Source organism: Mucor mucedo (genome assembly GCF_025094135.1).
Source record: "Mucor mucedo strain NRRL 3635 chromosome Unknown EV154scaffold_5, whole genome shotgun sequence".
Taxonomy (NCBI): domain Eukaryota; kingdom Fungi; phylum Mucoromycota; class Mucoromycetes; order Mucorales; family Mucoraceae; genus Mucor; species Mucor mucedo.
In genome coordinates, this window is record NW_026252289.1 from 130,846 (window position 1) to 153,136 (window position 22,291).

The 22,291-nt window shown below is 35.9% G+C and overlaps 7 protein-coding genes across 7 annotated transcripts; 1 reads left to right on the plus strand and 6 right to left on the minus strand.

Moving 5' to 3' along the window:
* Positions 1-71: 71 nt before the first annotated feature.
* Positions 72-2,614, plus strand: EV154DRAFT_535671 (Alpha/Beta hydrolase protein; the record flags this gene model as incomplete). Its single annotated transcript, XM_051604084.1, has 5 exons — positions 72-183; positions 1,363-1,793; positions 1,856-2,094; positions 2,158-2,454; positions 2,518-2,614. The coding sequence occupies 5 exons, from the start codon at positions 72-74 to the stop codon at positions 2,612-2,614; spliced, it is 1,176 nt and encodes a 391-aa protein (XP_051462816.1).
* A 35-nt stretch (positions 2,615-2,649) lies between these two features.
* On the minus strand, positions 2,650-5,547 carry EV154DRAFT_492130 (uncharacterized protein). The gene is made up of 14 exons (XM_051599641.1): positions 5,465-5,547; positions 5,268-5,388; positions 5,066-5,196; positions 4,990-5,003; positions 4,895-4,931; positions 4,427-4,811; positions 4,327-4,348; positions 4,231-4,261; positions 4,088-4,174; positions 3,910-4,025; positions 3,688-3,856; positions 3,467-3,627; positions 3,265-3,395; positions 2,650-3,211 (listed from the first exon to the last, which is right to left on the minus strand). Exons 1-14 carry the CDS (start codon positions 5,472-5,474, stop codon positions 2,725-2,727), a joined length of 1,902 nt encoding a protein of 633 aa, XP_051462817.1. The 5' UTR covers positions 5,475-5,547; the 3' UTR covers positions 2,650-2,724.
* An 86-nt stretch (positions 5,548-5,633) lies between these two features.
* EV154DRAFT_492132 (uncharacterized protein) lies at positions 5,634-7,509 on the minus strand. Its single transcript, XM_051599642.1, has 3 exons — positions 7,095-7,509; positions 6,649-7,033; positions 5,634-6,571 (listed from the first exon to the last, which is right to left on the minus strand). The coding sequence occupies exons 1-3, from the start codon at positions 7,335-7,337 to the stop codon at positions 5,655-5,657; spliced, it is 1,545 nt and encodes a 514-aa protein (XP_051462818.1). The 5' UTR covers positions 7,338-7,509; the 3' UTR covers positions 5,634-5,654.
* Positions 7,510-7,557: 48 nt separating this feature from the next.
* EV154DRAFT_492134 (aspartic peptidase domain-containing protein) lies at positions 7,558-9,185 on the minus strand. Its single transcript, XM_051599643.1, has 2 exons — positions 8,905-9,185; positions 7,558-8,840 (listed from the first exon to the last, which is right to left on the minus strand). The coding sequence occupies exons 1-2, from the start codon at positions 9,147-9,149 to the stop codon at positions 7,736-7,738; spliced, it is 1,350 nt and encodes a 449-aa protein (XP_051462819.1). The 5' UTR covers positions 9,150-9,185; the 3' UTR covers positions 7,558-7,735.
* Positions 9,186-11,545: 2,360 nt separating this feature from the next.
* EV154DRAFT_492136 (aspartic peptidase domain-containing protein) lies at positions 11,546-12,986 on the minus strand (the record flags this gene model as incomplete). Its single annotated transcript, XM_051599644.1, has 2 exons — positions 11,546-12,788; positions 12,853-12,986. Coding segments are annotated over 2 exons (1,353 nt in total), but the record flags the coding sequence as incomplete, so codon positions are not given.
* A 2,062-nt stretch (positions 12,987-15,048) lies between these two features.
* On the minus strand, positions 15,049-16,801 carry EV154DRAFT_492139 (WD40-repeat-containing domain protein). The gene is made up of 5 exons (XM_051599645.1): positions 16,702-16,801; positions 16,550-16,636; positions 15,967-16,502; positions 15,659-15,905; positions 15,049-15,604 (listed from the first exon to the last, which is right to left on the minus strand). The coding sequence occupies exons 1-5, from the start codon at positions 16,720-16,722 to the stop codon at positions 15,518-15,520; spliced, it is 978 nt and encodes a 325-aa protein (XP_051462821.1). The 5' UTR covers positions 16,723-16,801; the 3' UTR covers positions 15,049-15,517.
* On the minus strand, positions 15,165-15,707 carry EV154DRAFT_237291 (uncharacterized protein). Its single transcript, XM_051594533.1, has 3 exons — positions 15,659-15,707; positions 15,422-15,604; positions 15,165-15,347 (listed from the first exon to the last, which is right to left on the minus strand). The coding sequence occupies exons 2-3, from the start codon at positions 15,493-15,495 to the stop codon at positions 15,200-15,202; spliced, it is 222 nt and encodes a 73-aa protein (XP_051462822.1). The 5' UTR covers positions 15,496-15,604; positions 15,659-15,707; the 3' UTR covers positions 15,165-15,199.
* Positions 16,802-22,291: the final 5,490 nt, after the last annotated feature.

Here is a 22,291-nt window from a genome sequence, read left to right on the forward strand (position 1 = left end):
TGCTTATACCTATATTGTTTTGAAACATTACCAACCGGGCCTCTCAATGATAAGTAGTTATTGCCTGCGTAATGTTACGCTCTCATTTCCTTGAAAGAATGTACAAGTACATTACCACTACAGATCTATTGACACATATATCAGTAATGATTATGTCTTCCAAGCTCATAGTATTAATCCAAAGTATGTTCATACTGAAGATGTACCGTAGTAGAAGATTATTTTTTAAATAATACGACTATAAGTAGAAAATCACTGTAATGAACGGGTGTGTCAATGCCAAGGGAGACAAGCAGTGTTTTTTTACCGATAGTGACAGTAATCCTAGCCATCCTTTTAAAAAGAAAAACGTCAGCTGTCAAATTGTTTTTTCCGCATACTGTCTATGTTCTTGAGATCCCCTTCAACAAAGCTCTCCTAGTCTAGCTCCATATGTCTGTTATACTATGGAACGGAAGCGGGAGCATTGAGATAAGTAGCACTGATATTTATTGATATGATGAATATTTGTATCACTAAATTAAAAATGATAGCACAAAACTTCATTAAAAAATGCTGTCATTAATTGGGGGTGATTAGTTGGCATCGAAGGGGTTCGCCTGAACACTTAATTTACACAAAAGGTTACCCTCCCGCGGATTAGTGAAGCACCACTAGGTATTTGGTTTTTTGTGGGTGTTATCAGAGAGCTTTCATAATTATTATAAAGTGCCGTCTCATTAAACACAAATGTTGTGTGATACACAGCCTCCATCTGAAATTGAGCAAATATGTGAGGATTTCATTTGTCCACGTTTAAATAGGATAGAAAGCTGACCAATCAGAGCAGAGTATTGTATTTGCATAGATGATGTGGGAATGTTGGTGTTGCAACCTGTGATTTGAGCACATGATTGATCCGTTTGGTGATACATGAAATGCATAAATCAAACAGAAATCAAATAATGAAGAAATAGAATGAGTATATATAAAGGACATATCTTTGATTCTCAATAAAGGAAATGAATACTAAATAATGATGTCAACTGCCGAAACTGATCCCACTTTTTTTTTGTATTAAAATTAGAGACAACCCCAAATTTTGTTTAATTGAATCTCACGAGATGGGGTTGGGCGCTTTTTATTTTTATTCCCAAATGTTAAAAGGCCGATGATCCATACGGATTTTTCATGCTTGGGAAAAAATAAAAAGTACAAAAATAAAAGGTTTAGTTTTTTTTTACATTTTTCTCTTCTCTTTATCCTTCCCCATGGTTACTTTAACACTCAACACCTTATACAGTTACTTACAACGCTCCTTATTATTTAAAAGCTCGGCTTTATCGATCGCATCCTTCTTATTACACGCACATCGAAAATTAGCTTTGACTCCAAAAAAACAAACAGACGAAAAGATCAAAAGTATTCTATATCCTGGCAGAATCACACTTGTTTCCACAGATACCTTCTTTTCGAACCCCAAAGCCATCATTCAACAAAAGATCAATCATGTCGAACAGATCAAGCAACAGTCCCATTGTGGAAAAATCACCCCACACTACATGGCACCAAGAGAGCCAATTGTTCTTTGTCACGGATTATTTGGTTTCGACATTCGTGGGCCGCAAAACATTCCTGCACTGCAGTTTCATTACTGGAGCGGTGTAGAAGAAACCTTGGCCAAATTGGGTGCCAAAGTTATTGTCACTCGAGTTCCACAAGCTGGAAGCATTTGGGAACGATCTCACGCATTGCATACCATTTTAAAATCTATTCTGGTCGGCAAAAATGTAAATTTTGTAGCACATTCAATGGTAAACCATAAAAAAATCTTTTGACAACGCATATATTGACTTTTTCGTTGTGCATTTATTAGGGCGGACTTGACTGTAGACATTTATTAGCCAACACACAAGATCGACCTTACCATGTACAGTCCTTAACGACCATTTGTACTCCTCATCGAGGCTCACCTGTCATGGATTGGGTGAGAGATCATGTGGGTGTTGGTCTGTCCCAATCTCATAACGGACTTCATCAGAACAGCAATTGGTCACCAGCCACAACCACGATTTCCACTAAAAATAATACATTGCGTCATGATGCTGACTGTCTGTCATCGACCACCAACACCACCAATAGCCAAAAATGGGGTGGCCCCAAATTCCCCACTTTAAGACCCGCCATTGACAAGCTTGTTGTCAATTGGTTCGATGAACCTGCCTACGCTCATTTGACTACTGATTTTTGTAATGACTATTTTAACCCCAATACCCCCGATGACCCTAGCGTAAAGTACTATTCATATGGTGCTGCTGCTCAGTTACCCGCTTGGTCTTCTTTACTGGGACTTCCTTGGCGCATGGTTCAAGAAAAAGAAGGTGACAACGATGGCTTTGTTAGTGTCAACAGTGCCAAGTGGGGAACCTATGTTAAAACAATCAATGCCGATCACTGGGATTTAAGTGGCAAAAGGTAAAAAAAAAAAAAAAAATAAAAAAAAAAAAATCGTGTGATTAAACCCTGTATGTCATGTAGCCATATTCCTTATCGTCTCAGAACATCCGGCCAAGAATTCGATAGATTAGATTTTTATGCAGAAATGGCTACACACCTGTACAATCAAGGACATTAATAATATTCACTCATTCACAAATATACCCCCTTATAAATCACTACTATGTCTTGCACCTGAATAAAATATATTATTTTATGCCCATATTTTATTTATTTTTTCAAGTGAGATTACAATTTGACTTTTCCCACATCAATTCTTGCATAATCCTGTAATGTAAAAGGAACATACGTATCTCCTCGAAGCCAGAAAATTGGCTCTGTCTCAGGCACTTTGGTCAAATCAATACCTTCGTTTCGGTAGGCGACCTTTTGTTGTTTAAAGGTTCCTGTCATGACCATCGAAGGAAGAATACGAATAAAGAGAGGGATAGCATACTTGGGTAGGTTTTTACGAAGATGTTGATAAAGCTCAGCAAACTCCAGTTTGGCATCGGGGTGCAATACAAGAGCAGCCATACCTGCTCTACCATCATGATTAGGCACCAAAGCACCATAAATATTAGTTTCTGCAATACCAGGGTAGTCACCAAAAGCATGTGCAACCTCAGTGGTAGCTACATTTTCTGATTTCCAACGGAAAGTATCGCCAAGTCTGTCACCAAAGTAATAGAATCCATCAGAATCTAATTTTAACAAATCACCACTACGGAAATACCTAAATTTAAAAAAATCTGAGTATATTGCCTCTTTTACTCCATAAATACTTACGCATCACCCTTTTCAAAGACATTTTTCAAGATCTTCTTGTTGGTATCGCCTTCATTTTTATAGTAACCATCAAAAGTGACAGGCCCTTCTACCATGTGAACAATCAATTCTCCTTGCTCATCATATGCAGCCTAATTTTTTTTAAAAAAATATTATTTTTAGATATGGTCTATTCTGTAGATGAAAATAACAAAATTCTCACCTTTTTGCAGAATCCGTTTTTATCTAACTCTGGCTCACCAGTAATCGCGTCAATTTTAATCAGTTGTACTTCTCTACGAATGAGTCTGAACAATGAAGCGCGAGACCCCACAGCTCCCTGTCCAAATTGACCAGTGTTTCGATTGAATAAACTTGTAGGTGCTTTGAATTGTAACTGTCAGCACCCTCTTCCTTTCTCTTTCCACAAATTTATAACGTTACCTTCTGTAGCAGCATAGAATTCACAGATTTCTTGGATACCGAATCTTTCGCGGAATTTTTCCCACACATCTGGTCTCATACCGTTACCATAAATCATTCGTACATTGTGGTTTCGCTCTTCTGGATGAGGTGGTGTACTCAGCAAGTATCGACAAAACTCGCCGATATACTTAATTATACGTAAGTCATCACACGTATAGGATAAAAGCTAAGTTTACTTACAGTAAAAACATTCACATTGTAATCGACACAATCATTCCAGAATCGGCTGGCTGAAAATTTACGGCCTAATACAATCGTTGCGCCAGCATGTAAAGAAACAGAGGAAGCAACAATCACTAATTTAAATGATGAATACTCTTTTTTTTTCTGCCCATATGTCAAACATTGAATGCCTTACTTCCCGAACTATGATAAAGAGGTAATACGCAATACACTCTGTCGCCCTTTCTCATATTAATTGTGTTTGTAAACATACACATTGCAACTAAATATAAACGTCAGACTACATTTTTATACAATTTTCACATAACATTAGCTTACAATTTACACGGGCATGTTGACTAATAGCGGCCTGTTAAAATTAGAAAAGTTACGTAAGATAGCTGTTTCTAAAAAAAACGTTGCTTTTCTACCAACCTTTGGTAATCCTGTGGTACCACTTTTTACGCAAACAAAACAGAATTTAGAATTAACATAAAACAGAGATCGACAGCCATTGTCATCTTTGTAACTTTACCTTGTGTAAATTAAATATGCAGCATCGACACCTTTAACATCGCGGATAAGATCCTCACTGGTATCCTCGTCAGAGAAAGGGGCCAAGATGCTAGGGGTAAGAGTGGCAGCGATACTTAAATATGGCAGTTCAGTTTCAAAAGTGGATTCACCATAGGCTACAAGTTTTGCATTCATTTCACGGCACGCATCCTTGATGGTAGCCACTTGCGTCTCGTAAACGGGGTCAAATATAAATAGTTTGGCATTGGCGATTTTGACACAATGAAGAAGCGGGTCTTCAGATAGGTTTGTATTGATCAATGATGGAATGGCACCAATTTTACTAATTGCTAACATGCAGAAAAAAAAACTGGGATGGTTTTGAAGCATCATACAAACCACATCTGATATGAAATTAAAAATTTCAGTCACGAAACTGCTCACCCTTTTAATTCAGGGAAAGAAAAAGGTACACAATCCAACTTACCTCCTTTCTGAATACCTTCTGCCATGAACCAGCGTGCCTACATAAATCATCAGTGACCAATTCATTGTTACCTTTCCGATATAAAAAAATCTTACAAGTTTATTGGAGGCTAAATTAGGAAAAATTAGAATGAATAATTGTTTCATTCGCGTGTGTGCGTGTGTAACATACCTAATTCAACTTCACGAAAAGTAAATTCTCTGCCTTCAAATGAAAGATAAATCGCATTCGGATTTTCTTTTGCTTTAGTCTTGAATCTGTAATAGAAATGGAGTTTTTTTTGAAATTCCCAAATTCGATGACTGATAAAAAAAAAAGGTTTTACACTAGTGAGTATTTGATTATAGGTAAAATAAAATTACGTAATTTCTACCTTATAATGGCAACGGCTCCTGCGCGAATCTGGTGCAAATCCCTACTGAGAAGATATCTGGAGTCTAGGTACATGGAGCCAAGTGCACTGCCCACACCGGCAGCAACAACAGGAAGAATTTCTGGATAATAGCAAAAAAAAAAAAAAAAAAAAAAAAATGAATACAGTGTGCGCACAATGATGTTACACTACGTTACTTGAACTCATTACTGTTTTAAAATGAAATTTTTTAAAAAAAAGTAAAGAAGAAAAGTAAAGACCGAAATTTATCCCCTTTTTATGAATGGCATAATTTAAAGTCCCCTAGCTCGACCAAAAAAAAACCTGGTTTCTGAAATAACAAGTGACAAATATCAAACTACCAAATTAAGGTTATTAAAACTTATTTTATTGACAAAGAGGATGGTTTTTACGGTAATTCTCATTTACCCACCCAGCCATTTTCTTTAATAATAAAATGTGATTATCATTATTTTCAGCTGTAGGATAAAGAGAAGCATCAGATGATGACTTTCTGTAGGTTTGATTTTTACTTGCTTCTGCAGTAACTGCATCTTCATCATCATGCAAGGAAAGCTTAGAAAGGTCGCTTGTAATTAAATCCCTTATTAAAGCATCCGTCTTCTTCAACACAGGTTCTTCTGCTTCCTCTTCTTCAATAACTGGTTTCTTTGCCTGCTTCTTGTTCAAGTCCAAAGCGCTTGAGAAAGTATTAACCAAAGTGGCCATATTTTTCTTTTCGTCGTGTGTAACGTCTTTAGTGGGTTTGAATGAAACCATTTCCTCCTTTTCAACTTCGCCATTCGCTGGGTTATTTGCCTTTGTAAAATTCATGGTTGTCCTTAACTCCGGTTGGAAATAATGACTAGAAACATTAGGAACAGAAGTATAATGTTGACGCTGACCAGTGAGTCCGATATTTTGTTGAGTATAAACAGGTTGTTGTTGTTGGTATGACATGTAATTATTTTGGCTTGGCACGATTGGTTGTGATCGCACATACATTTCATTTTCTTCGCATGAAGTAGGATACATATGGTTTTGTGATGGTACAACAGGAAATTGTTCATATTGGGCCTGCGGTGGGTTGACGCCGGACATCTGGCTATAAGCAAACGATGTGGCTGTATCCATCGTAGGTTGTTGTGGCATTTGCCCTGTAGTAATACTATCAGAAAGACGAGCCAGCCAGTCATTCATATCTTCAAGCTGTTGCTCGTTGGTGATGTTTAAATTGAAATTTGACTGATTGATCAGTCCAGAGTCCATAAAGCCTTGAATTTGATTCAACCGGTTGGCAACATCTACATACACAGCAATAACAAAAAAAAGTTAATAAAAGCAATTTTATAAAGAGCAATAGTGTTAAAATGAAAGCTACCAGTGTTATATTCGACTGGCTTAGTGTCCATAGGGAACAATAGATCATTGATAATATGATCAGGGCCAAAACTATTTTCCATTGGTTGTGTAACATATTGCTGTTGTTGCATCATTTGAGGGGTGGACATTGTGGTAGAAGATACACCAGAGTACATCCAATTTTCATCAGAGTAGGTACTTGTGGGTGGTGATATTGGATGGTTATCCGATAGAATAGGCGATACATCCCTACTAGATTGGCTTATAGAACTAGGTGGTGTTAAAGGTTGATGCTGTACGTTTGAAGCTCGATGATGGCATCGGAGTGTTGCAATATGTTGATCACTATGAATCTTTTCGTGCTTCTTTAAATCTTGAGGGCGCTTAAATGATTTGCTACAAAACTAAAACAACATGCTTTAATGATTACCCTTTTTTTTTTTTTTTTTTTTTTTTTTTTTGTACCTGACAGCGATGAGGTTTCAAAGGTACATGAACTCTAAGATGACTTGTAATGTGGTCTCTTTTTATAACGGTGACATCACACTTGTCCCAATGACAAGTTAAGCAAAGGTTGCCGGTCGATTTTCTACCCACATGATCATTGGTTAAGTGAGCGTAAAGCTGTTCAGGGTCATCAAAGGATATTGAACAATCAATCCAGCGACAGAAATATATCTCGTTATCCATTTCCAAAGAGCTTTGCATATTTGTTTGTTGTTTGCTTTAAAAGAAGATGTAGAAGAAAAGAGATAAAGATGATTAATTGTTGATTTATTTTGTTTTTAAATAAAAAAAAAGGGGGAGTAAAGACCAAAGGGGGCGTATGATTTTTTTTTATCTTGGCAATTCTAAATGAAACACAGCCATTAAATATAAAGTTAAGACAGGTAAAAAAAGAATTCATATAAATTGTGCCAAGCAACTCTTTTTAAAATGCCGACTGACTCCTCTTGCAGGTCGATCTCCATGAAAGCTACAAATAGAGTCATCAAAAGTTTATTTTTATTACTATGGAATATGAATTAGAAAGGCTAAACCAAATACAGAAGTAGTCATGCTGGTTTTTTTATTCATGCTTTGACCCGGATGAGTACTGTTAAATATTATAAATAACTGCGGCCGATATTTTTACCACCGATATTATTCGAATCTACTTTGCCTGATGTAACAAAAGCGGTTGAACTAATTGCTCCAGCAACACCAATTCGCTTTTTTTCAGCATCATAAACTTGATATAGACTCCGTAATAAAGATTCCCCGATAACATATCTACTCTCGACAGGTACGATGCCAAAGCCACAAATAGTAGTTGATGTCGTCAAAGGGATAAGAATGTCAGAGAGTGGAATATGCATTGTAACAGGTTCAGTGGTGGAATCAGTCGATTGTGACATCATAATTTGTATAGTCGTATTTTGCTTGGCTACGGAACAGTAAACTAGGGGAAAATAATCACCTGGATTATAAGAAAAGTTATTTTCTCCAATTGATGCAACCAAGAGAAACTCAAACACATTAGTTGGTAAACGACTATACGTAAAACCCGTGTCAAATATTAAATTTACTGTTTCTTGAAAATCAAGTTTAACATCAGCTGTGACACCATTTGCTACACCTACTCCTTGACCATTTACTTGCCAAAATCCATAATCAGTTGTTTGAATACTAGATCTCTCACGAATAGTTTTTGAAACAGGAACGTAGATAATCTCCCCTGTATATTTCGTCTTGTCGATACCACCAAGAATTATTTCTCCAGAATCACCATAAACCTCTTGTTGGTTCATGTAGATCGAAAAGATATTTTGGCTGATCTTATTTAATGCTTTGAGGTTGAACAAGAATGGATTATAACTTGTAGCTGATGCGGTAAGAAAAGGAAACCCTAAACCGAATATACCATTCATATGATAATATGAATCAGAAGCTATGGTTTCGTTAGTTGTAGTGACTTCGTCGCCGCTTAATGATGTTACTTCCGTCAAGATATTATTTGTAGCGGAAACATAACCAAATTGCTGCTCTTCGATTGTCGCCCCTGCGATTGTTATGGTGTCTAATGCATATTTTCCAGTTGCGTTTCCAGTGCCATATTTAATATTAAAATTTTCGGATGTTGGCTTATAGGTTGTTGAATTGGCCTCATTAAACTTGACAAGAGGACAAAGAGAATCTGGACATTGCGAGCCTGGAATCCAAAGATCGGAGCTTTTATGTTTAAAAAAATGTAAGGTGCTGGTACTCTTAAAACATTTTAAGCTTAATCTTTTACCTTCCTGTGTCTACTGCTAATTCAAAAACCTGAGGGGGTGTTCCAACTGCAACATCAACAAGGTAGATGGATCCATAATCATTATAAAGCTTGGTATCGCGTTTGCGTTGCAGCCCTTTTGGTGAATCATATTGTTTTGTCATGGGTATCCTGATAAGATGAGGCTCTTCCGGTAGAACTATAGCAAGTGCTGTGCTTGCTGCACATGTAACAAGCAAATATTTGATAGCATATCCTATCACCATTTTACTTGGCTCGATGGAAAAAATGATACAAAAAACGGAAGGCTTTAAGGCAAGAGGATTTATACAAAAAAAGCCTTTATATATTTGACAGTAATCATTTTTGTACGTTGTTGACAGTTACACAATATACGCCATCATCTGAGATTACAACTATATTTTATATTACTGTTTATGTTTTAAGTCCATTTCGTTAAGGAAAACAACTTGAAAATCCAAATTCAGGCAAAATAAATACTATTACGAATATACTATATAAATATTGTTATTATTCTTCAGGAGTTGGCAAAGGCAGAGAGGCCTGTAAGGAACGTTTGTAGAGTTTCTATATTTGTATTTAAAGGTGTTCTTTAGAAAAGTCGTGAGTATGAATGGACACAGACCTTACAAATAAGTAAAAAGAGAAGATGAGAGACCGGGATATGTACTGGTATACTTTAAGTAATTTCCCAAATAAAAATAAACAATAATTGACGTTCCTATTGGTAAAGGTTTGACACCAGGACTCTTGCTTGTGGTTGTACTTGATACTATTAAGCCGTTTATCCAGAGCCGTATCATGTAATTTTCTTTGACAGCAATACTCCACAGGAATAGAGTGGCTGTCAAAAAGAAAAAAAAAACTGGCATTGATTGGCAAGGTTTAAATATACAGTTTATATTTTTTGTCATGACAGATACGTTTATTGATTGCTTTCTCCAGGCTTTTATAATATTTCAAAAATAGTGAATTATATTGTCCATTAACCAGAATCTTTTCTTGGGCGACTGTAGCTTACATACAGTTGTCCGCTTGAAAACGTGGTGCTACAAAGATAATAAGTTAATAATGGTTAAACCCAACCGAACCTAATTGACAAACAAATAGTTACCCTCCACGACTCCAATCACCCGTTGATCTAACAAAAATTTGCCTAAAGTTCAATGAAAGACAAGACTTGATCAAGGTCTTTGTCTTTTTAAAAACCTTGATCTATTTGCGTTCATATGTGCATAACCTGCCTAAGGTTTTTGACAACTGACTGGATCACGATCTACTGCCTTTTAGAAATACCTCTTGAAGGATAGTGATTTAGTAAAACACAGTCTAAAAAAGTACTAGTAAACAAAACAAATATTCACCTCTTATACTTTTCATATTCAAGTCTTGCTTTTTGTAAGATTAGGAAAAGACGAATAGATTAATAAATGTAAATAATTGCATGTGAGTGTAATAGCTTACCTTGTTTATAACTCTAAGATCAGAAGAACAGATATCATATGATCTTCATCATGCCGTATAAAAGTAATTGGAGTACCAAAGGTAAATCAATAAACGGTTGACTTGCTGAATGTCAGACCATCGTAACTCACAGACTAATTATACAATCCGAATAACAAATACTGAATAAGCTTTATCATGTCGTATAAAATTAATTGAAATTCCCTAAGGTAAATCAATAAACGGCTAACTTGCCTAAGGTCAGACCTTTGTCACTGTAAACTGCTACCAGGGTTCACTGAAGAGGAACAACTGCACCAAGGTTGTAAACCTCTCCCACAAATGACTTTGCTAAGATCAAATGTGACTACAGCTGAGTTGCCCAAGGCCAACTGAAGTGTTAAAGCCTCCAACCTCCAAGCCTCCTACAATCCGATGATTTTACAGGAACTTAAATGTGGTAGAGTGTAATCAACAACAGTGAGCTTATTTAGAACATTTCATATACCATATTGTTTCTTGACATGAACTCACTAAGTAGATTAAACTAGGAAAGCTTACAACTTAATACAGTTTTTATCGGTTATGAAAACATGTGTCTTAAAACTAAGTATAGCGTGTGCACGTTAATAACCCATGTTACAATAGTGTTTATTTTGGTTATACAATTAGCAGTATGAAAAAATACGCCGGCGTATTATAAATAAAGTACTTGTTATATAATACATTTAAATCATTTCCAAAGATATCGACTATCTTGGTGTTCGATTCCAGATCAACATCAAATTGTTCATCAAGTAATTAGAGAGGGGTTACATACTCCCATTATATAAATAATTGTCTGAAATCTGACAGGACAAACAGCCTCAAAGTGAATCTTGTCATCTGGATTTTCTCTTTGTATTGAAGTAATCTTCATGTACAATTTCGCCCCACAAAGTTTAGCAAGTAATAACATCCATGCAATGACATTTTTTATTAAATGAATAAACATTTACACCAACATTGTTCACAGCTTATTAGCCAAACAACTTGCTTAATAAACTACAAAATAAATCTCGTTCATCTATCCGATTTTACAGAGGAACCCAAACTATTAATGAATCGATTTACAAAAAGGCAAAGCTGGTCTTGTATGAATAAAAACTAGAAAAGAATGGTTTTGTGTAATGTTAATCATAATCATAAAGCTCTAAACAAAATTATCAAATGTTAATTTTTATTAATGTGAAATATAAAATGCAAAGGCTAGGCCTAATAAAGAAGTCATCATGCTGGATTTTGTCATGTTCGACCCAGATGAGGGACTTGTTTTGTTATTATTATCATTGCTGCTTCCAGTATTACTTCCGCCATTATTATTCGATACGCCTTTTCCTGTTGTAACGGTAGCCGCCGAACCAACAGCTCCAGCAATGCCAATTCTATTTTGTTCAGCATCATAGACTTGGTATACACTTCTTAATAATGATTCTCCGATAAAAATTGTACCTGTAGTAGGTACAATGCCAAACATACAAATAGTGGCTGTAGCAATATATCTTGTATCCATTGGGAAAATAATGTCAGAAATTGGAACATGCATTGTAATAGGTTCACTGCTGATATTAGACGATGTGGATAACATAATTTGTATAGTTGTATTTCGCTTGGCCATGGAACATCGAATCTGGAAATAATTATTCACTTGATCATACACCACGTTAGTTTTGCCAACTGATGCAATCAAGAGTGGCTCAAGCACATTACTTGGGAAATAACTCAATGTGGTACCCGTGTCAAATACAAAAGGTACTGTCTCTTGAAAATCAAGTTGGACATCGGCTGTGACACCATTTGCTACGCCTACTCCTTGACCATTTACTTGCCAATATCCATAGTCAGTTTTAGTTTGAATACTAGATGTCTGGCGAGTAGTTTTTGAAACCGGAACGTAAATAATCTCTCCCGTATATTTCGTCTTGTCGATACCGCCAAGAATTATTTCTCCAGAATCACCATAAACCTCTCGATTGTTCATGTAGATCGAAAAGATATTTTGGCTGATCTTATTTAATGCTTTGAGGTTGAACAAGAATGGATTATAACTTGTAGCTGATGCGGTAAGAAAAGGAAACCCTAAACCGAATATACCATTCATATGATAATATGAATCAGAAGCTATGGTTTCGTTAGTTGTAGTGACTTCGTCGCCGCTTAATGATGTTACTTCCGTCAAGATATTATTTGTAGCGGAAACATAACCAAATTGCTGCTCTTCGATTGTCGCCCCTGCGATTGTTATGGTGTCTAATGCATATTTTCCAGTTGCGTTTCCAGTGCCATATTTAATATTAAAATTTTCGGATGTTGGCTTATAGGTTGTTGAATTGGCCTCATTAAACTTGACAAGAGGACAAAGAGAATCTGGACATTGCGAGCCTGGAATCCAAAGATCGGAGCTTTTATGTTTAAAAAAATGTAAGGTGCTGGTACTCTTAAAACATTTTAAGCTTAATCTTTTACCTTCCTGTGTCTACTGCTAATTCAAAAACCTGAGGGGGTGTTCCAACTGCAACATCAACAAGGTAGATGGATCCATAATCATTATAAAGCTTGGTATCGCGTTTGCGTTGCAAACCTTTCAGAGATGAAATTTTTTTTGTCATGGGTACCCTAATAAGAAGGAGTTCGTCAGGTTGAACCTCAGCAAAAACTGAGATGGCTGCAAATGCTAAAGCAAGAGAACTGATCGCACATTGGGTCCTCATTTCTTTCTGAAGGAAAAGCGAAAGGAAATGGAAGGTTAAAAGGTTACTGGACTTATATTACAAAATTATTTTGTAATTAGTCTCAGGTTGGACAATACATTATTCCTTGTACGCTATCGAAGGTTACACAATAGCTAATATTGCAAAGATGCTATCATATGAGAAAACGACCGTGCCTCAATAATCCTCGTGTCTCAATTGCAGGATCTGTGGGAACTATCTGTATAAAATGCACACGAATGCTTTGATTAGATAATGTATTTTAAGCAAATGTCACCTACTTCATAGTTTGTGCGAATAGCCGCCAGAAGTTCCCCCTTTTCCTATTGTTACAAATGAATTATGTCTGACTTGATAATATTTTAATCGCTGAAATTGTACAACCCTGTTTTTTCCACGCCATAAAGCTATGAGGATACAATTTACATACGGCCCACGTCTGATCTCGCAAAGTATTACTCTAAGCTTCATTGAATTGAGCTCTTCCTCTGAAACTTTATAAATCCTCCTTACCATGCTTCAATTTTTCGGTTATTCTCACTCGTTGAGAAAAATCAATGTACATATCTAAGTATTAAAAATATTCATCATTTGCATTGAAATCCTTTTCGAACTATAAAAACAATAACCCAGGCGTTAAAGCGATCCAATTCTGTTCTCTTCTGGGGAAATGAACCGACGGGTAAATGTTAGCAAGCAATGATAAAGTGGCGATTGAATCACTGATTTTTACCGCTTGTAAGGAAACCCAGGGTAATGGTTTACTGACAAATGAATTGAAAATAGACATACTGTTGAGTTATTGAGTTAAATAGTCCAGCACCCTCTGTCTCTTCTTTAAGAGAAAATCGAACCTGATTGACAGGAAAATTTGAATTACATAACGGAAATGCCTCATACAAAAAACAAGGGCAGTCCTTGACTTAATGGTGCGTAAAAGTGGAGCACCAAATTTTTGCGTAGTACATGTATCCACAATATGATCTGCATAAAGTAACAAAGCTACTCTAAACAATGCTGCCGCATCACCACCCGGCGTTTATTAACCGACTTATTTAACAGAATAATATTTCTTACTGGAAAAATATATCATATAATGGTGACTAGTATTGATTTTTTTAGTTCTTCTTGATATTGTGATGATACTGATAAGATTAACGGATCAAGAATTTATGTTAGTCCAAATACTTTCCCAAGCAAGCAATAAATAGAGAAAATTCACATATATCTGGACTTGGTCTACAAAACGACATTTGACAATTATAGGTGTAGTGACTGCAGCTAGGACAAGATAGTGATTTTATCATTAACCTAGAAATATTATAAACAGACAATTATAAACTTTCCCGAAAGCAGCTTATTACGTAATGATCGTATCTGTAAACAACTGTTTAAATAATATAAATAACCTCGACTAGTTCAGTTCGGTGTCCTTTTTCTTCTTAATTTTATATTTACTACAGCAATGGGTACATATAATGAGTTCAATACCAGATGCCTGTATCTACTTTACAACTAAATTTTTATTTTACTTTCTTGCAGCTAATCCTGTATATTACAGCTGTATTTTTTGCAAAAAAGTAGGCAATTTATAGACGTATTGATATTATCCTACTTACTTAGTTTCTTTAGTCTAAGCCTGCTTCATCCTTTTCAGATAGACAGCAAACAGTTGATGGAAAGCGTATGTTTGTATCTTCAATTCCCCTTTTTGATAGTAATCAAGCTATTTTGATATACAGGATGTATTAACTGTACACACGACCCCGGTGAGGTCTCTCTTTTTTGCCGAGTATGTGGGAAAAATTACACGAGTGATAAGTTTTCATATGTAAGTGTATCATTCGCAATTAATCTCAAACAGACTCAACACCGTAACACCGTGGTTACTTATGATAGAAACAAAGAAGACAGGGAAGCAAACGAGCTGTGTGTAGAAAATGCATGGATGTATACATGTATGATATTGATAGTTCACCAGATGATGATGCCTATAACATTGTTTTTTATTAAGCTCTCTAGCAAAGCATAATTTCAAATAAAACAGAAAATGATTGAGCGGCCAAAGTGGTACCGAAGCTGAATATGGCAAGTACAGTCATTTACTTATGTGGAGATACTGGAGAAACAAAGCAGCTTTTCAATTGTAAAAATATACTTAACAACAATATTATTCTAAACCACAATGATCTTATAATAAGTGGGCAGTTGTAAGTCCCCCCCAAAAAAAAAAAAACGTCTATGATGCAGCTAATCAAACAATGAATGACAAAGTCGTTATTAATCACAGTTTAAGTTTACAGCATAAAATACTAGAAACCAACCACTTTCCGTATAATCGCAAAAGTTTCAGGTATATTATCAATGATTGCATGCAGTGCAATTTATTATATACCATCGTATGATAATGTATATTAATGTTATCGTTTTTTTAGTGAGCCAGGATTCACATCTTCTTTCACGGCATGAAGATAGATTTTGTTTACATTCGATGCATATTTATACCCCTATAAAACAATAAATGATTCAAATCGTTAAAAAAATCTTGATGTCAAACTTACTTTGGACCAGTCATAACTAACAGCATAAGCTAAAATAGAGCCGTTTCTGTTGAAGGCGGTGCAAGAAATCGTTCCATTAACCTTGGGGTATTCCTTCAATCTCTGTTTCCGATCTTTGTCCCAGATATTCACTGATCCATCTGAACCAGCTGTTGAAAATGTGCCATAAACAGGATGGAAGCTGATGTCGTTTACAGAATAAATATTTTTAGCTTCGTCTCGATGACATTTGAAAGAGAAATTTTTCCTATAGGCGATAAAATAAATACATTTATCACTTTGTAAATTATATAATTACTTTCACTCACACTTGTTCTTGGGGATCGATATATTGTATTCCGACTCTTCCTTCTATAGATGCCACCGCATACCCTTTTCCGACAGTGAAGCACGCCACCTTTCTGATCTGAAACTTCAAAGGAGAAGGTTCCGATTTAAATATAACTGTAGGATTGCCAAGGTCGATAATCGAAATCGTATTGTCTGCTGTACCAGCAACAAGCATCCCACCAAATGAGTCCATAGAATACACTCTTTCAGGCAAATGAATGATTCCTATTGGTTGTGGTGATCTTGTATCCCAATAGGCAATTGTTTTATCCCAACTACCTGTTGCAACTATATTTTCATTTATATACAGTACCGACTTTACAGGTTGACTATGCTGAGCAATTTGTTGACTTTGACCAGTATTAACATCATATAACCTTGCTGCATTATCTGCTCCTCCTGAAACCAGCTTTGTACCGTCCGGACACCACTTAACGCAAAACACGGGTGCTTCATGAGGATATGCTACTTTAGCGACTGTACTGCCTGTTTGTAAAACTTCATAGACACGTACCTACTTACACTTTATAATATATATTATATGCTTTCATATATAATTACTTGGTTATCCCAAGAAGCAGCTGCAAGGTAGTCTTGCTGAGGTGAAAAATCCAAGTACGAAACACCATCGCTTGGTGGAGAGGTAATCTTGAGTAATGTCAACTAATTAGTACAATTTACAAAACTGCAGTATAAAATACGTCTGCCCTTACTTCCAAATCTCCCGGGTCCATATCGATCGAAAAAAGGAATATCTAATGGGCGAACAAAGAATAAAAAAAGGAGGCGAGAAATTGAATCAGAGAGAGATTGGGCGGAGAATGATTTAAATTGCAGCATTAAAACTTCTCTTTTATTTTTATATGGGCTAAATGTAGCTCACATAAACTAGACGTATCTGGATTTTTTGGTGGTGGGTTATATAAAGTATTATCACTTTAAATTCGGACAAATGAAAATTATTTTCAGACAAGCTCAAAAAAAAATTCAGACTAAAAAAAAATATTTTCAGACAAACGTAAAAAATTATTCAGACAAAGAGAAATTATTTTCAGAAAAATGATAACAAAAATTCAGACAAGTAAAAGTTTAAACTAGTTTTGATTCTTTGTTGAGGCATTTATCCCAGTACGTTTCAGAGTGTCGTATCCAACCATTACAATCTTCCGTGGTAATAGTCTCACAGGCTGCCTTGATTCTTGGGGTTAAAGTGTCCAAAGTTGAAAGCGGATTTCTTTTGATGTGCTTCTTGATCTTGGACCAGCACTCCTCAATAGGATTTAGAAATGATGAAAAGGGCGACATGAGCAAAGGTTTATAACCTCTACTTTCGATTTATCCTTCACTAAGCAAGGTTTGAGTATCTCCAATAATAGTCAAATTATGCTTTGCCCTCGTCATGACCACCGAAAAAATGATTATATTTCTTTGCTATTCATAAAACTACTTCGAGCTTAACACTATTTAAAGAAAATGAACAAGAAGGTGTTTATCAAGAGGATGGATTTGAAGCAATGGATTTTATTAATGAGATAGAGAGCCCCAAAAGACAGTAATGCTGACTTCACTGGATTAATGGCAGGCACGTTAATCATCAATACGTGATGAATTCACTTCCAGAGATATCAGGGAAATTGACGTAGAAATCCAAGAGAACAATGGCTCGAAAAATAGTCTTAGACCGATGTGGACTACTGAGTAGTTGTATATTTGTAGTTGATATCATTATGAGACCACCAACAGATAGATCGACTAAAGGAAACACAATAGTAGTTGAAACACCAACCTTCAGGGCTATAATTCAACGATCTTAATTGAAAACATCTGTAATCGGCGTTGTGAATATTGAGATTAGAGTACCTGCCACAAAGCCAAAAAAAATTTAAGCTAAACGCCTTTCCGCTGTTAACATAAAATAAGCTCATAGCATAAATCGGCAGGGGTTTTCTACATGTAATCAATCAGTCTGATTTTTTTTTTTTTTTTTTTTTTTTTTTCAAAAAAGGTAAGCTAAAACATCTGGATTTTAAGTGTAAAAATTGTGATAGATACTTTTTTTTTAATCTTTTTTTCTCTCTTCATTCTTTTATTCAGTTTAAGCTATGAAAGGTAACGTATATGTATGATATTTGATGGAAATGCAACCAAAAAACTGATTCTATTATAAAAAAGAAACTCAAAATGATAGCTCGGACGATGACTTTCAACCACCGATTTTGGGACGGAAGAGACGAAGTATGTTACATTGCCAAGTTTTATTTTGATAGAAAACTTACGTGATGTTTAATTACCCTTTCTTTTAGGTCGGGAAAATACCCCATATATTGATTCCCAAAAGAAGTTTAAAGGGAAAGGCAAGGCAGCCGAACATGAACCTGATATTACAAGTACCATTGGTATTCCTGATTCTATTAGAAATGTTGTCAGCGACAATGTGATAGATTATAGCAGTGACGACTTTAATGAGTCCCCGCCTGCAATACATACATTACGAAGTCGTGGTGGTTCCAAGTACGGATCCGAATTTACTGTTGCCGAGTCAAGTTCTTCAGTAAGTAAGCGACGCCCTGTTGAAAGTAAGCGAAGTCCTACGCCTGAAGTATTCATAACAGCATCAAAATCAAGTACCAGTGTCACTGCGAGAGATTCTGAAAAAATAAGCAAGCGCGTTATTACAGTTAAAACAACTGCGAAGAACATTTGGAAGCCGTTGTATTTACAGCCATTGTATGATTTGGTTAACACTACTAATTCATTGATTACACACACCTTTGCCTTCACAAAGTACATCTATTTGCAAGAATTGGCAGCAAGCGAAACTTTTACTTTAAAAGGCTTTGTTGAAAAAGATTTTTTTGTAGAAGTTTTTTTAAGTCTTACACTTTCAAAAACTCGAAACACAAGATTAAAGCCTGTAACAAAAAAAAATAGGCAATTGATAGCAAAATACAAAGAGGCTTACTTTCAAGATGCTAATTATACTCCTCCCAGCTTACCAAATGCTCAGCAAATAGCATTGTATGAGTGTACCAAAATCCAAACGGCTTACCATAACAATATTAAAGCTCATTTTGGAAATAGACTGCGCCAATTTGTTAATATTATATTACAAAAGAAGGAAAGAGCAAATAATCTTCGGAAAGAAATGAAAGAAAATGGATCAGATGAAAAAGCAATAAAATCAGCTATCCGAAGCAAGATATACGGACCTTGTAATCAGATCAGTCGTGCCGTAGCAAGGAAAGAGATACCTGCAGACAGTATTCTAGATGACCAGTCAAGAAAAGAATTAAACAGTATCTTTTCCTGCTATCCTAAAGACTACACTTTCCAAAAGGACTCCATATACTATGATATTGCAGCAAAACCTGAGAATCATTTTGATGCGTTTTTTCAACTTGCCAAATTAGTTGAAGCCAGAACAGGAAAAGCATTTATCTGCTTCCCGTTGCGTACTTCCTTCATTCCATGCTACATGACTTTGGATGCCAAAATAATTCACTTTCATATTCTCAAGAATAAAAGTCCTCTCCAAGCTGGAAAAAAATTTAAAATTTGGGGTTCTGTCGTGAATTTTGAAAAGAAGGCGTTCAAGAATCAAGGTGTTGATAAGACTTTAAGGTTTCAAGGAACACTTGAAACAGATGGTGTCGGTGTATCAATCATTAAACAAAACACAGATACAAGTAGAAAATTCTTTACAACCAGCGTTAAGAGAGTAGTCGATGATCAAGAGAAGTATATAGAAGGGCTAAATCAAGCTGATTTAAAACGTACTGAAAACAAGTGTGTTCTGATCGACCCTGGAAGACGTGATTTATTGTATTGCATGAAAGAAACTAGTACAGTTAAAGAGAAGCAAACTTTGATTTTTACCAAAAATAATCGCTCAAAATGCTCAAGACATTTCAGATATTTACGGAATCAAAACAAACCTTTGGTTGTCCAAGAAGCCGAAACAACGCTCTCCAAAACAGAATCCAAATCTACAAATTTGGAAAACTACATTCAGTACATAAAAGCCAGATCATCCGTTAATGACACGTTAACCGACTACTATGGAAACGAGACATTAAAGCCCAAAGAAATCTCCTATTTTCCAGAGTCAGAGTTTTCATTCCGAGTTGATCATAAATGCAATCTGTACTATGGCAATATATTTATATCACGAATTTGCGGTTTTTTCCCTCAACCTCAGAAATTTTCCAATGATAGGATTGTCGATCCTCAGTTTTATGCCGTATATCTAGAAATGATGCTGTCACAAAAGCATATCTCACAAAGATTTGATGATGATGAAAAAAGAAGAATTATTGCGCTTGGTTTAGAGATTAATAGACGACCCAACCAAAGTGATCTTAACAGAAAAACTCTCAGTACAGTCTTAGAGAAGTTACAGCTATTACCTTTTCGAAAAATGAAATTTTCATCAAAGATGTTTTATGAACAAAGTGATCAAAAATTGGTACAAAACTTGAAAAGAAAATTTGGTCCTGATGCTGTCTTGGTACTTGGAAATTGGTCAGCCCCGAACACAAAGTTCCAGGAACCTACAAGGAATAAAGGGCTTATTCAAATGCTAAAAAAAAATGGTTTGACTGTTTATCTAATTGACGAATTTAAAACTTCCTCTCATTGTCCAGATTGTGGTGACGTTTTGGAGCAATTCAAGATGATTTCTAATCCTCGTCCATTTAGAAGAAATACAATGCCAATCGTGAAGTGTCATGGATTGTTAAGGTAGTATAGTTACAATTATATTCGTTATGTTGATATTAACAAATTATCAGATGTCAAAATACTGCATGTGTTACTCAAGGCAGAAAATTTTGGAATAGAGACCAAGCAGCTGTTCTAAACTTTAAGCACATCCTATTCAATCTCAGGGAAGTAGGTGAGCGCCCTGCGCTCTTTTCTCGTAAAAAGGAACAAACTCAGTAATTTTCCGCCAAAGTTATCGCTTTGGCAATTTCATGCAGGTAAAATTATCTGAACAATAATTTTCTATTCGTCCGAAAAAAAAAGCTCAATAGTCTGAACTTTTTTTATATTGGTCTGAATTTATTTTTGCATCTGTCCGAAATTAATTCTAATTTGTCTGAATTTATAGTGTAAATACTGTAAAGTCTACCGATGTGTTGATTGACCTACCTTAGATATTACGTAATCAAAAGAAAGCTTTTCTAAATCATACCAAAAAACCGAAAAAAAATCTATCCCCGCTTTTGCAGCTCCGTTTTCATGCCTATGCAGCCTACAGCAGCTTCTCGAGTAAACAAGACAAAAAGTAAGCGAACCTACCTACCAATTGTCTCTTATTACCCGCTACTACTACGCAATTAATAAAAGAAGTTTTTCGCTTTAAACCTCAACTTTCGTATCTTAATGAACATGTAAACATATTGATTCAAGGGACAGTGTTTGATCCAGCCTTCACAGTCTGCTACAGACACACGAAGCTCAAGAAATTTGGTTCAAAAAAAAGACAGAAAGCTGCATTATTTCAATGTGCTTTGTAGACCCAAAATCAGATGACGTCGATCCGTTTGTTTATAGATATTATTTGGCGTCTTTTCTCTCTTCGTGTCAAAAGTCTTCATTGGGGGTGAATCCTTGGCTATTGTACTTGAAGTCACACGAAACCACTTGCGATTCAGGCTACTTGCTTTGTCAAACTATCTCGTTGTTTTGTGCTATTTAATGATTTCCGAATATGCCAGGTTTCATGACTTTTGCTGGGATACTGGACGCTGACGATTATTTCTTGTTAATATCACCTTCCCCACTCGGTATACGTAGCTAACGGTCTAGGGAATACTTAACGAGCTGTTGAAGGTGAATTTAACTTCACTTTTACCGTAAGGAGCATATTTTAAGTGCACTGGCTTAAGAGTAGGAGTTGCATCGGTAATTTAAAGCAACATTCCACTTGCCGGTCGTGCACTCTCGAGTTTGGGAGACATGGGTTCCTCGTCTGGTAAGTCAGATTTCGTTTATGAATAAGTGAAGCCTAAGAAGGGGGTAGAATGAGAACATGGTGTTTTGACCTCTTTGTGGTGATTAACGGGAGTCCCTTTTGCGAGCCGTCTCCACTTTTTTATTTATAATACAAATCCCATTGTCTTTTTAATATTTGTTTAAATGTCTTTCATATGGAGAAGTAGATAGTTTTATTTACTCCAAACCTTTCTGAGAGGTGGTCTTTGCCTGTGAATTTATGAATGCGCTCAACGTTTTAGAACTCAACAACATGGAAGGCGTAGAATGCGCCCCAATAACTGTAGCCATACGCATCCACAATTT

What these genes read in the sequence shown, in the direction of transcription:
- EV154DRAFT_492130 (XM_051599641.1), bottom strand. An exon ending in TCAACATGCCCGTGTAAATT is followed by an intron (nt 4,175 to 4,230) that starts GTAAGCTAATGT and finishes GTTTATATTTAG; the next exon opens with TTGCAATGTGTATGTTTACA. An exon ending in GTCTTTGAAAAGGGTGATGC is followed by an intron (nt 3,212 to 3,264) that starts GTAAGTATTTAT and finishes TTTTAAATTTAG; the next exon opens with GTATTTCCGTAGTGGTGATT.
- EV154DRAFT_492132 (XM_051599642.1), bottom strand. Translation starts at nt 7,337, where the DNA reads ATGCAAAGCTCTTTGGAAATGGATAACGAGATATATTTCTGTCGCTGG. An exon ending in TGAAACCTCATCGCTGTCAG is followed by an intron (nt 7,034 to 7,094) that starts GTACAAAAAAAA and finishes ATGTTGTTTTAG; the next exon opens with TTTTGTAGCAAATCATTTAA. An exon ending in GCCAGTCGAATATAACACTG is followed by an intron (nt 6,572 to 6,648) that starts GTAGCTTTCATT and finishes CTGTGTATGTAG; the next exon opens with ATGTTGCCAACCGGTTGAAT.
- EV154DRAFT_492134 (XM_051599643.1), bottom strand. Translation starts at nt 9,149, where the DNA reads ATGGTGATAGGATATGCTATCAAATATTTGCTTGTTACATGTGCAGCA. An exon ending in TTAGCAGTAGACACAGGAAG is followed by an intron (nt 8,841 to 8,904) that starts GTAAAAGATTAA and finishes TAAACATAAAAG; the next exon opens with CTCCGATCTTTGGATTCCAG.
- EV154DRAFT_492139 (XM_051599645.1), bottom strand. Translation starts at nt 16,722, where the DNA reads ATGGACCCGGGAGATTTGGAA. An exon ending in CTGCTTCTTGGGATAACCAA is followed by an intron (nt 16,503 to 16,549) that starts GTAATTATATAT and finishes AAGTGTAAGTAG; the next exon opens with GTACGTGTCTATGAAGTTTT. An exon ending in ATCGATCCCCAAGAACAAGT is followed by an intron (nt 15,906 to 15,966) that starts GTGAGTGAAAGT and finishes TATCGCCTATAG; the next exon opens with GAAAAATTTCTCTTTCAAAT.
- EV154DRAFT_237291 (XM_051594533.1), bottom strand. Translation starts at nt 15,495, where the DNA reads ATGGTATATAATAAATTGCACTGCATGCAATCATTGATAATATACCTG. An exon ending in TTGCGATTATACGGAAAGTG is followed by an intron (nt 15,348 to 15,421) that starts GTTGGTTTCTAG and finishes TTGTTTGATTAG; the next exon opens with CTGCATCATAGACGTTTTTT.